At 32.2% G+C, this 21,027-nt stretch overlaps 1 protein-coding gene across 1 annotated transcript in view; it reads left to right on the top strand.

Moving 5' to 3' along the window:
- The window catches only part of LOC140044612 (uncharacterized), a 121,388-nt gene that overhangs the window by 3,469 nt on the left and 96,892 nt on the right, over positions 1-21,027 (top strand). Inside the window, exon 3 of the mRNA XM_072089198.1 lies at positions 13,603-13,710. Coding sequence (XP_071945299.1) covers positions 13,603-13,710 — 108 coding nt within the window. The remainder of the gene's footprint in view (positions 1-13,602; positions 13,711-21,027) is intronic.

Here is a 21,027-nt window from a genome sequence, read left to right as displayed (position 1 = left end):
AACTGATTTTTTTTAAATATTTCAACAACATGTGTTTGTTTTCTTTCCATTTAAAGTTGCTGTACTGTAAATTATGTTAATATTTTACATTATACAGCCAGTTACCAGCATATGTGACATCTACATTATAATTGTTAGCCATTTCCATACTACAGTATAAAGTAAGTCTTACTGTATAGTATATTGTACCAAGCAAGGGACTAAGTATAAACTCGCTGTGAGGTGACTGAATGTTCTTATGATTATTAGAAAATGGTTTTATTTTCTGAAATCTGAATTTTCACTGGAAATGTTTTTTTTGTGGACTTGCTGTTTTTCTGTTCATTCGATATTTAATGTAAGTAGCGTTGTTTTGTAGTTAGTATTTCAGGTTCAGATTAGCTTATTTGATAATTCAAATTAATTTTTTTTTTCATAATTAATAATTTAATTTTATTAAATACTGTAATAATACTAATAATACATTTTTAGTTTTTATTGAAAACTTACTACTGATAATATAAACAAATAATATGGAATTTTATGTCATACATTTTCATATTGAGTGTTATATAGAATTAGGAATAGATATCTAGACATTTAATGATACTTAGATCTTGTTTGTGACACTGTAAACACTTTCCTGTGGAAACATTACTAAGAAAGTATAATGGTTTATTTAATACAGTAATGTGATACCAGGGAGATGTATCTCCCTGGTGATACAATACCAACCCCTATTCAGGGTACACCTATTGAATACACTTTGGTGGACCTGAGGTGTCCCCGTTGATAGAGTTTCTGGATTGATTGATTTGATTTGAATTTATTAGGAAAATCATCATAAAAAATACATACAAATTGATAACATAAATTACTGACATACATACATTTATAAAAGATTTCCAGGATAGCCCAAAAAGCTTATTAGCTTATTTCCATTGGGATTCTTTTATAATCTAAAATAAAAAATATAAACGTTATTGTTTTCCATAATATTTACAAAAACTTTATTTACTATATTTTAATTTATTGTTTTCTTTTCTATCATGACTGTTATTAGCTATAATAATTATCAGTTATTATAAAAATTATACATACATTATAATTAATATACAATAAATCTAATAATTCATTAATGTTGATATGTAATATCTGAGGTATTATTAGCAGTAATTCTCTACCATTTGCATTACAATAAAATGACTTTATTCTGACAAATGTTCAAGGCCGAATGTAATTGTTATTCAATTATGAGGCTGTGGTCCGTTAGAATTCTTTCACTGGTGTTATTCCTGTGACACCCCCGAAACAATACATAGTGACACCTGGTCTACAAAATGCACATGCTAATATAATAAATACATGTTTATATTGTCATATAGTAATCGCATTGAATTCAAAATTGAAAACATTTTCTGTACTAAAATACAATAGAACCCCTTCATTGTGACATCCCTATCATATCACTGCCATATTTGGTTATATCACTACCATATTTGGTTATATCACTACCATATTTGGTTATATCACTACCTTATTTGGTTATATCACTACCATATTTGGTTATATCACTACCATATTTGGTTATATCACTACCATATTTGGTTATATCACTACCATATTTGGTTATATCACTACCATATTTGGTTATATCACTACCATATTTGGTTATATCACTACCATATTTGGTTATATCACTACCATATTTGGTTATATCACTACCATATTTGGTTATATCACTACCATATTCGGTTATATCACTACCATATTCGGTTATATCACTACCATATTTGGTTATATCACTACCATATTTGGTTATATCACTACCATATTTGGTTATATCACTACCATATTTGGTTATATCACTACCATATTTGGTTATATCACTACCATATTTGGTTATATCACTACCATATTTGGTTTTATCACTACCATATTTGGGTACATCACACTTTTTTTGTCAAACTAGTTTTCAAGTCAAGTATCATTTATTATCATTTGTTTTTAGAAAAAACATAGAAATTCTGTTTGCTCTGTTGGCGGAGCACAATATCCAACGGACACAACACGAACTAAAAAACAAAAACATTACAAAAAAAGTGTCTACATTATGTTTAAGGCTCTAAAGTGTGGTTCCCACTAGCGACGCAACGCAAGGACATAACGCAACGCAAATGAATTGACCAATCACAAGCGATGGCTTATTCGCTTGTGATTGCTTTAACTGTCTATAACTTCGCTTGTCATTGGTTAAAACGCTTGCGTTGCGTTTACGTCCTTGCGTTACATTCTAGTGAGAACCAAGCTTAAGGGACAACTCACTTAAAAATGGACACTTCTCCTTGAAACAAACAAAGGGCAATTTAAACCATCCAACCCCTACTTAGAGGGACACAAAATTAAGTTTAAACTTAAAGGTGTTTTATTTTATTTTATTTTATTAATTTTAGCAACATTAAAACAATACATAAACTTTGAGTGTGCCAAGGATTGTGTTAAAGTTGTCCCTTAAGTTATTTTACAGTACTGTACATTCTACTGTACTCTATAGTATATAGTGGAAAATACAGACATTAATTGACCTATAATTCACGTGTCCTGGGTTCGATCTTCTGAGCTTACATTATTGCTGAGTCTATTTCGTACCTAGCTTACCTGGATAAACCGACAATAGTCCTTCTCCTCGAAGAGCGAGATATACCTCGAAAAGTAGAAATTTTCATTGAACACCCCTCTCCACAAAGGGTATAGTCCATGAACTATGCCCTCAAGTGGAAGCCTCATCACAAACCACCATCATCATTTCTTTTCGAGACATGAGAAAGTAAACATGTCTTCAAGAGAGCTTGTACAGTGGTATACTGTTGCAATACAGACATTAATTGACCTATAATTCATGTGTCCTGGGTTCGATCTTCTGAGCTTACATTATTGCTGAATTTAAATAATGAGACATCTCGTTTGCTCTGTCCGCAGCTTAGTTACACTTTACTAAATTAGCCAATATACATTATTACATATTAAGTACAACATCTAATACTTTTAGATTTTTATTTATTAGATATCGGTTTAGCTTAGTAATATACAGTAGTATACTATAATTCAGGCAGTGTGATTTATTTTTTGTCCAAACTGGAGGATTGAGGGATTTGAAAAATAAATAAATATTTATAAGGTATTTGAGTAAACGGTTGCCTACAGGAATGTAGTGCATACAGTATATAGGTCAAAGGCATTACAGACTTAAAAAGCAATATAAAGAATTTATAAAACATGTATTCTTAATATAATTTATTCGTTTATTTTGAATTTCCCAAAATTAACAACTATAATATAATTCAATTCAATAAACTTTATTATCGTAAATTCCGGGGAAATTCATTTCGTTGTGGTATACAAAGATTCATAAAACGTTTTAAAACCACACAAAAAGGCAATCACAAGCACAACAATCATAATAGAGAGAATACTGTAGGGGATGACATATGCTCCCTCATTAATTTCACTGGAAATTGTCCCCTTAATAGGGGTGTCTCCTTAATAGGGGTGTCCCCTTAATAGGGGTGTCCCTTAATATGGGTGTCCCCTTAATAGGTGTGTCCCCTTAATAGGGGTGTCCCCTTATTATGGGTGTCCCTTAATATGGGTGTCCCCTTAATGGGGGTGTCCCCTTGATAGGGTGTCCCCTTAATAGGGGTGTCCCCTTATTATGGGTGTCCCCTTGATAGGGGTGTCCCCTTGATAGGGGTGTCCCCTTGATAGGGGTGTCCCCTTGATAGGGGTGTCCCCTTGATAGGGGTGTCCCCTTGATAGGGGTGTCCCCTTGATAGGGGTGTCCCCTTGATAGGGGTGTCCCCTTGATAGGGGTGTCCCCTTGATAGGGGTGTCCCCTTGATAGGGGTGTCCCCTTGATAGGGGTGTCCCCTTGATAGGGGTGTCCCCTTGATAGGGGTGTCCCCTTGATAGGGGTGTCCCCTTGATATGGGTGTCCCCTTGATATGGGTGTCCCCCTTGATATGGGTGTCCCCCTTGATATGGGTGTCCCCCTTGATATGGGTGTCCCCCTTGATATGGGTGTCCCCCTTGATATGGGTGTCCCCCTTGATATGGGTGTCCCCCTTGATATGGGTGTCCCCCTTGATATGGGTGTCCCCTTAATAGGGGTGTTCCCTTAATAGGGGTGTCCTTTTAATATGGGTGTCCTAAAGGAGAGGTTCTACTGTATTCATTAATTACCATCTTTAAATTTTGTAGTATAAATATTTTTCTATATATTTCGTGCCTAGCTTTACCTGTATAAACCGACAATGAGAAAATGATGACGGTGGTACGTTAGAACGTTTCCACATGAGGGCGTTGTTGCGGATTGGTCCATTATAATACAGGAGTGTTCTAGGAACTTTTCACTTTCGTATCTAAAGCCCTCCCTCTGGAGAGCACAGGCTATTGTTGGTTTATAAAGCTAGCACTCATAGACTACTAACACCACTACTGGTTTGTGTAATTAGCTAGCACTCACAGACTACTAACACCACTACTGGTTTGTGTAATTATCTAACACTCATAGACTACTAACACCACTACTGGTTTGTGTAATTATCTAACACTCACAGACTACTAACACCACTACTGGTTTGTGTAATTATCTAACACTCACAGACTACTAACACCACTACTGGTTTGTGTAATTATCTAACACTCATAGACTACTAACACCACTACTGGTTTGTGTAATTATCTAACACTCACAGACTACTAACACCACTACTGGTTTGTGTAATTATCTAACACTCATAGACTACTAACACCACTACTGGTTTGTGTAATTATCTAACACTCACAGACAACACCACTACTGGTTTGTGTAATTATCTAACACTCACAGACTACTAACACCACTACTGGTTTGTGTAATTATCTAACACTCACAGACTACTAACACCACTACTGGTTTGTGTAATTATCTAACACTCACAGACTACTAACACCACTACTGGTTTGTGCAATTATCTAACACTCACAGACTACTAACACCACTACTGGTTTGTGTAATTATCTAACACTCACAGACTACTAACACCACTACTGGTTTGTGTAATTATCTAACACTCACAGACTACTAACACCACTACTGGTTTGTGTAATTATCTAACACTCATAGACTACTAACATCACTACTGGTTTGTGCAATTATCTAAATTGGTCATGTTCTAATCATCTTTAAAAAAATGTTACAGTTCAGTAAAAAAAAATGCATTTAAATTTTCAACTTTAATTTCGGTTAGTACAAAATATTTTTCATTTTTAAATTATCTTCAGTTCATAAAATATCAACAGTACGCTTTTAAATTATCAACTTTAATTTCGCTTGTATAAATATTTTTCATGTTTAAATTATATTTTTAATATAATGTATATTATACATTACAAAAATGTATGCTAGTATTAAATTTATTATTAATTTTAATTTTGCTTTAATATTTAATATAATCTTACACTGTACAATAGAACTATGTTATTAAATTATCAACTTTAATTTCGCTTGTATAAATATTTTTCATCTTATCTCTAATATATAGTTTTTTTCCAAAATGATATAAATCCATCCAGTAATATAACATCCAGTATTGTCATTAAATGAGCAATTTATATTAGAGTATCGGAACGATAATATTGACTTTATAGCAATTAGTGACCGTATGTTACAACACACACGATTCATGATCGTTATCAAACATGTGTTTTCCCCACCAAAGTTATGAGATATGTAGACAATTTAGGACAGTATGTTCGTCTGTGTTTATTCTCTTCTTGAATTGCCATAGTTTTTTATATTACCAATCAGACTGTTCTTGAAAATATTGATAAATTTATATTATTATAAAGCAAAAATAGGGCTTGTATTGTACTCTATGAGTGAACATGCAGTTAAAAAAGAGAATTTGATTTAAAAAAAAAATCCCCATTTAAATCTTAAAGATCTATTTTCTTCTTGGATTGCCATAGTTTTATTATATTACCAATCAGACTGTTCTTAATAATACGGTAATAATAAATATATATTATTATTAAAGCAAAAAAAAGGCCTGTACACAATGAGAAGGGTTGGCAAGGGTTTGATGCTGCTTACTCACTCCATGGTTCTGGTGGTAGAACGAGTCTTCTCAGATAAGGACTATAAACCGTAGATCTAGTGTACACATCTAGCTCATGTGCACTTTAAAAAACCTACTACATCTTGTGAGACGAGTAGGGGGTTACCCGGTTTACTATGACAGCCACTGATCATACTGTAACTGGGCCCTCTGGGTCAATTCAATTCATCCATATGCGACTACTAAAATAAGGTTCTGAACAGTATAGGAAGATGACTTGAACACACCATTTAAAAAAAATTATATAAAAAAAACTTCCCATTTTAAAGCTTGAAGTATAAATAACAAACAAAGTCACCCAACATTCCAAGTTTAATTTCCCACCTTTGTTCTCAGGTATGTTACTCAGGTAATGTTAATAAAATAAATATTTCCGTAGTTCAACGTCATGTCACCCTAACAAGATTGTTACAATAAATAATGTTCAATTAAACCTTTGACCACAACACAGAATAATAAAACGCCGTTCTTTTTTATGTACTGTAGCGTTTATTGCTCAAAGCATCTATAAAACAAAACAAAAATTTGATAATAGTAAAGCCCTACACTTATATTAACGCTATTATGTATATAATACCAGGGAAGAGTTTTAACTCTTCCCTGATAATACTGTCAAATCAATATATTCAGGATGACCCAATTAAAGCTCTGTCTACACTATCAAACTTTATGTGACAACAAAATGTGATGACATCATCAATACCATATTTGGGCATATCACGTCTATACCATATTTGGGCACATCAGTACCACATTTGGGCACATCACACCTTTTTTTTTGTCAAACTAGTTTGATAGTATACAGAGATTTACTACACATAAGAAATAGCTTCCATTGGGAGTCCTAAATAATCTAGTATCTCTGATGGTCAGCATTGTGGTTTTCCCTTGATCCTATTAAGCATAAACGATTACAAAACAGTGTTATATTTTACAAGTATGATTCATTAAATCTGATTCATTATTGTTGTTATACATACGCATATTAAACAGTATGTAAACAAAAGATATTGACGGTTTGTATTGGTTTGTATACCGGATGACAATATACGCTATAAAGATTGGCACCTGATATACTGTACAATACTCTCATACAATCATATTGGCTGGCTGTTTTTGGGTGGATCTTTCTTTTTGACTCATAATGTTAAACAATATGAATGATGATAAATTAAAACTTGTTAGGTCAATCAAATTGTGAAAATAATATGAAAGTCCCAGTTGTCTAATGGTTAGGACATCAGCATAATCCAAGTTCGAATCTCAGTTGGGGACAGCCTTTTTTCATTCTCACAGATTTCCTCATCTTTATTGTTTCAAATTAATGAATTCATTCATATTTAGAATTTATTATGTGTCTGTATATAGAATATTAATATTTAAATATCAATATTTTGAATTAAACACCCACCCTGTGCTCTTTAATTGGATTTTGTCCTAGATCTAATATAACTTTATTCAGATAGTTATTTGGAGAAAGCAATATGTATAATGTGCAAATGAAGGGTTTAAAGTCAGGTTTGAATTCATCATGTTCAACCAGAATACATCAATTTTGACAAGTAATAACTCATTATGGGTGATGAATCGAACACAAGTTAGAGTGATAAAAAACACATGAACAAATAAATTAAAGGTTTAAAATTTAAAAATATTTCTGATATTAATACTGACAACAATACGCAGGAAAATGAATATTAGTTGACATTTTAGGCAACTTCTTCTTTTGTACAAATATTTATTCCATCAAAGTGTACACTATTGTTTCCCTAAGGGCCGTTTCTGCTGCATGCCATATAAACCATTATTTCAATATGTATATAATTTTTAAACCATTTCCGCTACATAACCGTTTAAATTGGTGGTTGATCATTGACAAAAAATGTTAACATTCAACATTACCCAAAGTTCAAACAAAAGATAAAGCTCTGTCTACACCAAAAAAATGCAATGTGCCCATATGGAAATGATGATACCATATTTGGGCATATCACTACCATATTTGGGCACATCACACTTTTTTTTTGTCAAACTCATTTGATAGTGTAGACAGAGCTTAATGTTAGTAGGGAGTCTTTCATTTATCACAATTTTTATACAATGCTCTTTCATGTATCTGGACATCAATTAACCTTTCCTCTCTGTGGGACGAGATATGTCACAAATAAAACATACTTATGATTTTTTTGTGTCTAGATTCTCTCGTTTGGAAATATTCCGCTGTCTTCGCTATTTAGAATGTGGCTTGATTTTAACGCATGATCTAGGCCTAATTCCATAACCCTGACTGTGCATGTCACTTTTCTACATAAGTAACTTTTATGTCACAAATCTAGCATATGATACACATTTCGTATTCTCATTATGTAAGAAAAAAAATGTAATCAAAGATTATTACAAGTGATTTGTTTGAATCTTTAATCATACGTGACAGGAAAGAAGGTTTTGAATAAAATGATGATGAAGTTTAACGATCATTAAGTCTTGCTTGTAATCTGTCATGTTTTAAGCTCTGTCTATACTATCAAACTAGTTTGAAAAAAAAGTGTGATGTGCCCAAATATGCTAGTGATATGTCCAAATATGGTAGTGATTTGCCCAAATATAATAATGATATCATCATGTCTATATGGGCACATCACTTTTTTTTTTCACATAAATTTTGATAATGTAGACAGAGCTTTAGGTCACTACATCTTGTAAATAATCCTTAAAAGTGAACATAAAAATATGGAGAGATTTAATGATAAATTATGAAGAATATTTTTTTTTATTTTAAAAATAATATTTATAATGTACAGTAATTTAGTTAAAAAAAATATCTTCTGTTATTATTAATATCAAAATATGGGGAAATTTGAAAATGCGGTAAAAAAATCAAAATGCGGTAGAAAACGTCGAGATAGCGGTAGCGCGGTAGATGGGTACTTAAAGCGGTAGACTACCGCGAGTAGCGGTAGACTTGGGACCCCTGTATCAGTGTACGGACCACAGTGGAAATATAGTTCCTTTTCTACTTTTGTGTTTTTAATTTTTTCTTTTTAATTTTTTCTTTTTATGTTTTGCTTTTGTGGACTTTATCAGCATGAATAAATGAAAATAAATACTGGGAGAAATTAAGGAGAATCTTGTAGCCAAATAAGTTTCATTAAAAATCAGTAATAAAATATACAGTATTTGTGTGGGCTATGTTTAATAGAAAGGCTATAAGATGATATTAAAATAATTTGATAACTTGATGGATTTACTGTTTATTATATTGATTAATAATTTGCAATTTGTAGGAATTTCACCTTTTTTTTTTAAAGAAATTTGTATTTGATGATGATTGCTATTATCAATATTGGATTGTATTTATAGACTTTGATTGAAGGATTTGTGATTAGACATTAAGTAGAAATGTAAAAAATGTATTCTATATTTTCAATTCAGTTGTAAACATTTATAGAATAAAATATTGTTTCATGTGTTAACACTATGTCTTTATTTTAAAATAAATGTTAACTTTTGTGATAAAAACCAGTTGCCAAGTACTTACTTGCTACGTTTCGGCTATTTTCTGTAGCCTTGGTCACGCAAATGACGTTCACATGATTTTCATCGTAGCAAGTAAGTACTTGGCAACTGGTTTATTAAAAAAGTTAACATTTATTTTTAGATATCCATTTGAAACCAGATATCATTTTTTGAGAAACTATGTCTTAATAGTAGACTGTTAAAATGTATGGATGTATAAATCAACCTTCCAAGTTTTCCACCCTCCCCAACACATCACCTATGTACTCCCAAGAATCCTCAGAATATCAGAAAGTATTGTTTTATTATTTTTCCACCCACGCTTAACTTTGACATCCACCCCTACGCACTCTAGCATTATCCCTTTTCATCAGTTTCGATGTCAACAAAAGTCTCTTCTTCAATCATGTTTAATATATAAAGGAAAAGGTAACCATTATGTTGAAATATCAAATTTGAAATTATGGAAATAAAAAATCTTAGTCTTATGATATTTGAAATTTAATACTTATGTGCATATTTTTTTTTTTAATGACAGCAATGCCCTCAAGTTTTAGATATTTTAGAAATTATGGATTTAGGTTTGTGACAAATATGAACTTAGATTAGATTACCAAACTTCATTTATATTGATTGGCTTTCTATCCGGTTTTTGACATACTGTAAAAATATTAAGAATTTTATAAACTAGTTTTTTATTTTGTATTTTTTTCTATTAAGCTCAAACTTTTGAGTTTGACAAAAAAGTGTGATGTGCCCAAATATGGTAGTAGTAATATTCCCAAATATGGTAGTGACATCATCATGTCCATATATGGGCACATCACATTTTTGTCACATAACGTTTGATAGTGTAGACAGAGCTTTAGTTAGTAGTCCTTTCAGATGGCCTAGCAACCTTTGGAGTTTGCACACATCAACACTGACTGACTGGACTGACAAGTTTTGTAAGGCAATGTGAAAGTAGTATTATAAGCTCTGTCCACACTATCAAACTAGTTAAGACCAAAAAAGGTGTGATGTGCCCAAATGGTTTCTACAGACAGAGCTTTATGCAGTGAACACTGTCCATTTTTCCACCTTTTTTCAAAAATAATGTTTTTTTAAATATATATTTTCACAATAATATTACTATTAGTACTGTATATGTACTAGCTGTGGGACATTATTGTCAGACACTGTTATATAGCAACATATTATTACTTTAGTGAACTTTAAGTATATGTGCTGTAGGCTTTACACAAGGGGCTACTTACAGTACACACATACAAGTGTAAATTAACATACAAGAAAACCTTTTTTATTTTTTATTTAGAACATACCATATATTGGAATTTATTTTTCTGTATTTTTTTATACTTTTACTTAATAAAAATAGTCAGTTTATGTATTTTTATTTCTTATTGCTTGAAATAAAAAATTAGTATCTGTACTGTGTTAGTTACTATGATCAACTGGACTTTCTTGTTTATTAAACAGCAATGTTTCGAACACGTCCTATCCAGGACGTATCAGCAGCCAAATTATGATTTTATGGCAATTGGTTTGTGACCTGACAGTGTCGAGGATAAAACTGTGATGTTACAGTTTGTAAAGTCTTAAGGGGTTCATAGGGGTCAATAGTACCCCCCTTTTTACTTTAGTACCCTTTTCAAACTAGGAAACCAGCAGTGAAAGTGCTATGTAGTATACAGTAGGCCTGACCCATGGCTTTTTTCCATTCTGTCTGGCAATGTATTTTTATTAATGGTTGAGTCTATTTCGTGGCTGGATAATTTTTAAAAATAAAGATACCATATTCCATATTTTCCATATTCCATATTTTCCCTTTTTTTGTGTTATTATTACAACAAATAATATTTTATCTTTCTTGAAAACTACTTATTTGTGAAATATATAAATCGGACCACTTACTTGAACATTTAGAACTTTCTTTAGAGTTCATTATCAACTAATCACCACTTGTTGGTGCTTCTGTTAATAATTAATAATTCATTTTTTTGAATAATAATTTGTTATTATTAATTTTGTTTTATATTAGTCATCTATAAACCATAATTCGTAATGTTCTCATATTGCATCTGTCATCGTTTTCATCTATCATGTTAAATTTATCACTTTCACAGAAATGATGTTGCTACAAAATTGCCAAGAATATTATGTATTCTGTGACCTTCATTACTATTACCTCTAACAATAGTAATAATAGATACTTTATTTTAACACGGAAAAGCAAGTATCTCCTCAAAGGTGTTCTTATACAAACATTATCATCACATTATTATTTTAACAATCTTTATCATCACCACTAATATTGCTTTGGTAATTCATCACTAAATTCTTTCTTTCTAATCCAATATCTGTCATATATCTTCCTGCCTCACGAATGTCCTCCTATCAACATTTCCATTACTATCACAACACCATCATAATTATCACAACACCATCATCATTATCACAACACCATCATCACAACATCATCATCACAACACCATCATCACAACACCATCATCACAACGCCATCATCACAACGCCATCATCACAACGCCATCATCACAAACGCCATCATCACAACGCCATCATCACAACGCCATCATCACAACGCCATCATCACAAACACCATCATCACAACGCCATCATCACAACGCCATCATCGCAACGCCATCATCGCAACGCCATCATCGCAACACCATCATCACAACACCATTATCACTACACCATCATCACGACACCATCATCACAACACCATCATTACAACACCATCATCACAATGCCATCATCACAATGCCATCATCACAACGCCATGGCATCATCACAACGCCATCATCACAACGCCATCATCACAACACCATCATCATAACACCATCATCACAACACCATTATCGCAACATCATCATAACACCATCATCAAAACACCATTATCGCAACACCATCATCGCAACACCATCATCACAACACCATCATCACAACACCATTATCGCAACATCATCACAACACCATCATCACAACACCATCATCACAACACCATTATCACAACACCATTATCACAACACCATCATCACAACGCCATCATCATAACACCATCATCGCAACACCATCATCGCAACACCATTATCGCAACACCATCATCACAACACCATCATTACAACGCCATCATCACAACGCCATCATCACAACGCCATCATCACAACACCATCATCATAACACCATCATCACAACACCATTATCGCAACATCATCATAACACCATCATTACAACACCATCATCACAACACCATCATCATCACCACACCATCATCACAATTCCATTACTATCAAAACACCATCATCATTATCACTACACCATCATCATTATCACTACACCATCATCATTATCACAACACCATCATCACAACACCATCATCACAACATGATCATCACAACGCCATCATCACAACGCCATCATCACAACGCCATCATCACAACACCATCACAATACCATCATAACACCATCATTATCACAACACCATCATTATCACAACACCCTCATCACAATGCCATCATCACAATGCCATCATCATTATCATCTTAACACCATTATCATCGTCATCATACTATTTTGATCTTTGTTCCCATGACAACAACATTGCAACACTCTCATCAATTCACAACACATCATCTCAACACCATTCTGTCTTTGTTCCTAAACAACATCATCATTGCAAACACTCTCTCATCATCAACAGAATATTCCGCCATTTTTAAACAGGATTTTTTCTACATCCGTTATTTCATACTTTCTTTCTAGAACAGACTTTGTACAAGTTTTAAAGTTATGCTTCATTGAACAGCTACTGTTAAGTTAAGTCAGCTTGAAATTACTGCTAGCAAATAATGTAGAATATATTTATAGCAAGCTCAGTTTCTTTACCTACTTACTCATGCATACTTCTTTATTCTTTCGCTCTCAGCCTTCCAGAAATCTTCCAGAAGACGGGAAAAAGGATGTGGAAAATTTACAATTTATACAAAATCTTGAAAAACGAATCAAAGTGTTAGAAGCCGATAAGCAATCGTTGGTATGTATTTTAATTCATTTAACTTTGTATTGGTTTATTTTTGTATCGTAATTTTATGATTTATTGGATATGTAATAACCCCTTCCATTTTATGTATGGATGTGTCCCAATAGAATTTGTAACTTTAGAATATTACTGTTGTTTTGTGTGTGTTCTTGTTTGTAGTACTATAGTACTTTGCTTAAAGCTATGTCTACACTATCAAAATAGTTTCATAAAAAAATGTGACGTGCCCAAATAATGGTAGTGATATGCCCAAATATGGTAGTGATATGACTTCATCATATCCATATATGGGCACATACATTTTTTTGTCACATCAAGTTTGATAGTGTAGACAGAGCTTTAAGGTCCTAGATCACATCACATCACAATAAAGGATATTACACAGTTGCTGCATACAATAAAATCACTTAATATTAATCAAGCAAGCAGGTTCTTCATATCAATCCAACAAAACTAAAATAATGTCATCGCCAGGTACTCCAAATACTCTATATAATTTATTGTCAAACAAGTACAGTATAGCTAGAAATCTATGCTTGTAATATTGTCTACAGCTCTTTCTACACAAACAAACTAGTTTGACCAAAAAAGTGTGATGTGCCCAAATATGGTAATGATATGCCTAAATATGGTAGTGATATCATGTCCATATATGGGAACATTACATTGTTTTGTCACATAAAGTTTGATAGTGTAGACAGACCTTTAAACTGGCAAAACAACAAAAAACATCAAAGAGTAATATCTGAACACCAAGCTTAATTCATTAAAACTTAGTCCATCCCAGTAAAGACTTTTATGCATATTTAAGAAGTCCTTCTAAAGCCTGTTTTCCTGTCGACGTTAAGTTACGTTGAGTTGCGTTGAGTTGCGTTGAGTTGACATATTCAACGATTTAACAGGAAAAGGGGGTAAAAATTAACGTTGAAAATCGTTAAAATCTTAAATCGTTAAAGTTGAACTCGGGTCAACTTTAACGATTACGATCGTTACGATCGTTAAAACTGACCAATCAAATGGTCCACAAATTACGTCATTGCAGTTTGTGAAAAAATAGGTACGCGCTGACAATTCTTGAATGTTTACAACGCGACGATGTTTTTCACCTTTTTTGTACACTTTTAAGGTCTGATATTTAAAAAAAACAAGTGTAAGTTAAATTAAATTATAATATTAAACCAATTAAATGTAATGTTTGTCTTTAGTGTAAGCCTAGATTAAGATATCAACGAAAGTATGTCCTAGGCTGGGTTTAAGCATCAAAACCCGTAACTTTTTCAATTTTCACGCGGTCCCGGCTGCGCGTGGCCGGCCTTAGTTTTGCAACACTTCACGTCCGCGTGTCCCAGCAACGCTCTAGAGAACCAAGAAACTATGAACGATCGCGTAAAAATGTGTAAATATTCGCGGTCCGACTCGATCATCGTCATCGCTATTTTATTTTCAACTTTAACGATTTTAAACTCAACGCAACTCAACGTATTTCAACGTCGACAGGAAAACAGGCTTAAAACTAGGCTGGCACGTACAACTTGTGCTTAGCCCAAAATGTCAATGTTTCCCAGAAATATTTTATTTTAAAAGCCAATTTACACAGACGAGCTGCAAGCGGTAAACACTAAGCTGAAAACAAAAATATAAAATATAATTCTGTTTATTTTTTATGATCATTTAACACAAAACGTGGTGCGGACGGGCAGTTGAGTGGAAACTCCCTAGGATAAATACGGATTCTACGTGGGACAAGCATGCGGTTTTCCACTTATCGTTACCGCTCGTCTGTGTAAATTGGCCTTAACTAACCTATGTAATTTATTATACTACCTGGAAAGAGAATGTTGCTCTATGTCCCCATCATGAACCCATCAGGATCTTACATGTTATTTATATCAAATTATTTATATTCACAATGGCTATTGGCCATTAAACAGCCAATTGATTTATTATATTTTCGTATTATTAAGATAAAAATATTTCTAACATGACTATTCCCACACTTGATTTATTCCCAATGGTTATTTACAGTACCGACAAATGTTTGTGTGATCATGTTATATTGTAGTTAATATTGCTTAGGTACTTTCTCTCTTTGTCTGATTTAAAAAGTAACTTTATTTTTTTGGTTAAATTTTAGCCAACCACTCTTACAGATTAATTTTGTATGAATACATTTTTTTATGAAATAATTTTTTTATTGGAATGAATGAATGAATGAATAATAATATTTATGATGGCAGTGATATATGGGATGTCTGGAAGATACAAATAGCAGACTGTTCCACTGATAGGTGGGGGTGTTCCACTAAAATTCTTCTTTCTGTTTTTTGAAAAGGCTAATGTTGGTTTATCCAGGTAAGCTAGGCATGATATAGACTACCAACACCATTTCTAGTTTGTGTAATTTATTTCACTGTTTTCTTTACAAAATGTTCAAGTACGTATACATTTTTTAAAAATATAAAAAATGAAATTAAAATAGCTATTTGTCTTGTCTTGAATTTCTCTTGTCTTGAATTTCTCTCTATAAAACAGTGATCGTAATTTTGGACGACAGTTAATACTTGAGTATGTACAGTAAGTAAAAATAACGTTGACCATCAACTATCAACCTATTTCATTAGTACAAATGTCTGAAAAACTTCTATACTGAGCTATTAATATCTTATCATTACAAGGATTAAAGCTATAAGAAGATGAATTAGTCTGTAATTTAGTAATGCTAAAGTTGTGTAAAGGGAAATAGATAATTTGTGAGATTTTTACCATATGTTTATTGATAATCTAATATGGTTTGTAAATTATTAATAATAATTGTTTTACTTATAAAATTCTGTATTAGCTGTACACGGATGCTTAAAGATATATTGCCCCTCCTGATAAAATAATTTGTAAAAATATTTTGGTTTATTATGCCATTTTAATGTCACATAATAGTTATTCACTTGACCAAAAATTGGATTGGAAAAAAAAATTAGTATACTTTATTACCTGTAATCTGAACAATAGTCAAATTGACAGGAAGACAAAGGGTTTACTTAGTCTTTTTATAAAACATAATTTTTTTAATTTTTTCCTACGAAAGTGATTAACTTTATAATAGAACTGTGCAATGCGTTGTATTTCAAAGTTTTTTTTATTAATCTTAATTTTTCATGTTTTTGGGGACAATATTTAAATAAAAGATTCTTTGGCTTAAAAATGTCAATGGTTTTGTATATAACAAAAAAGTACTAGTGACTTTGTAGAATAAAACAATAAAACATAAATAAAAAACTAAAATGCAATTTAATTATTATTTATTTATTTATTTATTCAACCATGTTTCACGAGGGTGACCCAGCCAGCAGAAGCTGATTTTAAAGACCCCTTCCCTGCAATTTTGGACGTTTTTTGGAAAATAATACATATATATCACTTTAAAAACATTAAACCATGTCATTTCTTGTCTTAAATGTACGTTTTATGGTAAATTATAATAAAAAGTGAGAAATAATGCACTACCTAAGTAGCTCGCGGCGATCGACCTCTCGTGGACGGTCTTAGGCCTAGCCTAGCTAGGCTTAGTTTTGTAGGCCTAGCTGGTAAACAACGGTAACGTACGAACATCGTACGCGAGCTATATACCTAGCCTGACGTTGTATAGTTGCTGCATTAATTGTCTTTCTATTTTTGCCAGACTCTGTTGATACAAATTGGGGAAAACACGGTATTTTCGCTGAAAAGTTAGGAGTCTTCCATTTGTTTTGGCCTCACGATCGATCGAAAAGTGGGCGAATTACAGGTGAAAAAGAAAAATATCAATCCGCGCGCAATGCATTTTGGGATTTATAGCGGGCCGCTATAATTATTAAAATCGACTTATTTTTCACATTTTTAACAGTTTAAAGACGAAAAAAGTTATCGCAATAGGACCATATAGTATTATTTTTACATTAAATATAGTTTGTGATCTTAAATTAGATCTAAAAAACGTAGGGAATGGGGCTTTAAGGGTCCCTCAACAATACGACATAAAACATAGCAAGTAAAATATATTAAAATAGTTAAAATTGAATAAAGAATATATAGAAAGGCAAAAAAGTAAAAGGTCAGGAAGATAAAAATTTAAAAAGTGTCATTATTAAGCATAAAATTCTCTAATTTACTTTTAAAATTTAAAAAGGTATTGCAATTTCTAATAGAAAGGTCTAACGAGTTAAAATATGTAGGTCCTTTATGATTAAAAGAATGTTTAAAAGTTGTTATTGCTACATTAGCACAATATGGTTATTACTTTTATTCATACAAATTGATTAAAAATGACTTGGCTCTGATTACTGCATCTATGCCAATATCAGAGAGATTTGATATGTAGGAGCAATGAATATTACTATATTAAATTCCAATGCATATTCAGTTTTCATCACCTTCAATGATAATAATCTGAGATTACTCAGCGAGTATGTGTTACACATGTATAGATGTATTATTTCATTCTACTATAGAAATTGTTTATATATAGTAATTACTGATTTTAATTAATATCTACTAATGATATACAGTAGGCCTAAATGTACCTGTCTCTATTCTTTCTATAGGAATTGTATAAGATATAATTACGGTATGATACTACTACTGGTCTATAGGCCTAAATAATGTACCTGTCTATATTGTTTCTATAGGAATGATAGTGATAAACTGATATAGGCCTAAATAATGACTCAGTGTCTACTTTAATCTATTAGATACAGTATTATTAATTATAGAAAGAGAGAGAATTATTCTTTTGAAATATGACCTTTAATCTATGTTAACATCTGTTACTTTGCTATTTTTTTTATCATTCAAAAGGCATTATAATATAGTAGTTTCATAAAATGTATAGTGTTTCTTTAATTTTACAACTAAACTAGGTGTCTTCCCTGTGAGGCATTGGTTGAAAAAAATAATAAATAAACATTATTCTCCTTGTAATTACTGTATTAATAATAGTGGTGTCCCGAGGTCCTACTTTTAAACTTGAAAGGGAATTTAGCGTTTAAGGGTCTGTTTCTGCTGTATACTGCAAATTAACCGTTTATTTTAAAATGGATTGAAAATATTCAAGACAGCGTTTCTGCTCTAAATCAATCGTTAGAATTACCTAAAATGCAATTGGTCGTGGCAATTAATTCAAACGTTACTGCCGTGTAGTTGACCCGGGGTCAGCAGCTGTCAATCAAATAACCGTTATTTCATGTTGCAGCTAAAAGTTGCCCAGCGATAACCTGTTAAAAACACGTTCTAAACACTGAATTGAATGGGTGTTTTTTAAAACCGGTTATTTTGCGCTGCTTTTTAACCAGTTACCACAAATTTGTCTTGTTTCTGTTTCCAAGAAAATGGAGTTACTTTATTCACACTGATTTTAACCGGTTATTTTTATGCAGCAGAAACAGGCCCAAATCTATATTTTATATTTAAAATTGATGAAATCTTCATTTGATAGTATTTTAAAGAATTATTTTCAGGTACAATAGACTAGGAGGACAGAGGAGAGGAGTTAATGGGTATAAGGCACATCATTTGACTAATTCTGTCAATCATTATTGGAATTTTAATTGATTACACTTTCTTTGAACTGTCTGTACGGCTACATATTGCTTTCTAACAGTAAAAATGATTATAACAATAATCTCACCATGGAGTAGAAGTAATTATTACACTCTTCAACATTAATATTGACTCAATATGATAATAATTATTACCATTATTCTATAATAATGATTTTTGATATTAGCTAAGTCTCTCCCTGTCTCAGGGGTATATGAAAATCATAAAGATATGATATACCGTATATTTCGGTGTATAAGTCGCACCTGTGTATAAGACGCACCCCCAACTGAGAGTAAAATATCGGTATTTTTTATATCGTCGATGTATAAGACGCACCTTATATTTCATCAAAACAATGTTTTTTTAAATTGTAATCAATATTATTGTAATTATATATTTTGTTATATCTACAACGGCGTCCTTTATTTAGGTTTTTTCTTACCTAGGCTCGGCCGCGCCCAGCCTCAACAAGTTCTTTCTAACTTGTTATTCATGAGTTTCACCGCAACATCGAGTGCATGACCGTGTGTGTAACACGCACGTGTGTGGGCTAGCCTCGCTCGATCATTTCGAGAGGGCGCACGTTTTCACGGACAATCGTATTCGATTAGTATCTATGTATCCGAGAAGTGTGTACGCTAGGTCCATGCTATAATCACCTGGAGAATATACTAGTCGAATACCGTACAACATGTGGCCGCCAAGAAGGGCTTGCGCTGGGGGGTCGGCGATCGTGCGTATAACTATAAATAAATACTATTCCAATCGTAAACGTTTACAAATGAAATTTTATCGGAGCGCCTAAAACAGCTCCATAATAAACAAATCTTTTCATCATATTTAGTATAACATCACGCTAAAATGCCTTGAAAACTAGGCAGAAGCAGGTTGCCGTTACGTTAGTACACTGTAGCTAGGCCTAGCCTACTCAGGCCTAGCAAACGAGGTGACGATAGCCTAGGCCTATGTACAATTTGTGTGGTGAGGCATTTATGTTCGGTGTATAAGACGCACCCTTAATTTAGAGGTCAAATTTGCGTGTCAAAAGTGCGACTTATACACCGAAATATACGGTACATTGCTTTTTCAGTTTCACATTGCAAACAGATCGTAAAAATGTATTTCAACCATATCTAATTACAGAATTATCATGCAAAATAATTCTACATAGTTGTTCCAATTCTGATATTTAATTTCATCTTATATTTGGTTCATACAGGACACATTACTAATGTTAATATTTTCATAATACCATATTACATAAACTGAAAATTCTTTCTTAAAATTCAATAGTCACAAATTTTGAAAATTAAAATTAATACTAATTACTTCAAATAAAAGTAATGGTATACAGATAGATTTTGTTTTTTTGTTTTCTCTCAGTCTCAGTATTCTTTTAAAAAAATAAATTCCATATATTTTTTAATACTTTATATCGATATTCTACAATTTCTGAATATTTCTGTTTTCACTATTAATTCACATTGCGGCATAGTTTCACAAGATACAGTATGAACAAAATTGAGCAATTGTTTAAATGTTATCGTCAAGTACAGTACCATTTACAACAAATGGTACACTCAATAAATACTGTTCTTTCATTTAATCAATGTTTTTACGCACAAAAATGTAAAAGAAAATAATATTATTATTAAATGTATTTCTTTACTGAATATATTATAGGAATTGTTTTAATGTATTAGATGCTATATAATAGTAATTTTTTAAGATTTAAAC

The sequence above is a fragment of the Antedon mediterranea genome, chromosome 3, assembly GCF_964355755.1.
Source record: "Antedon mediterranea chromosome 3, ecAntMedi1.1, whole genome shotgun sequence".
Lineage (NCBI taxonomy): Eukaryota > Metazoa > Echinodermata > Crinoidea > Comatulida > Antedonidae > Antedon > Antedon mediterranea.
Note: the sequence above shows the minus strand (reverse complement) of the source record. Positions and strands in the feature narration are given on the sequence as shown.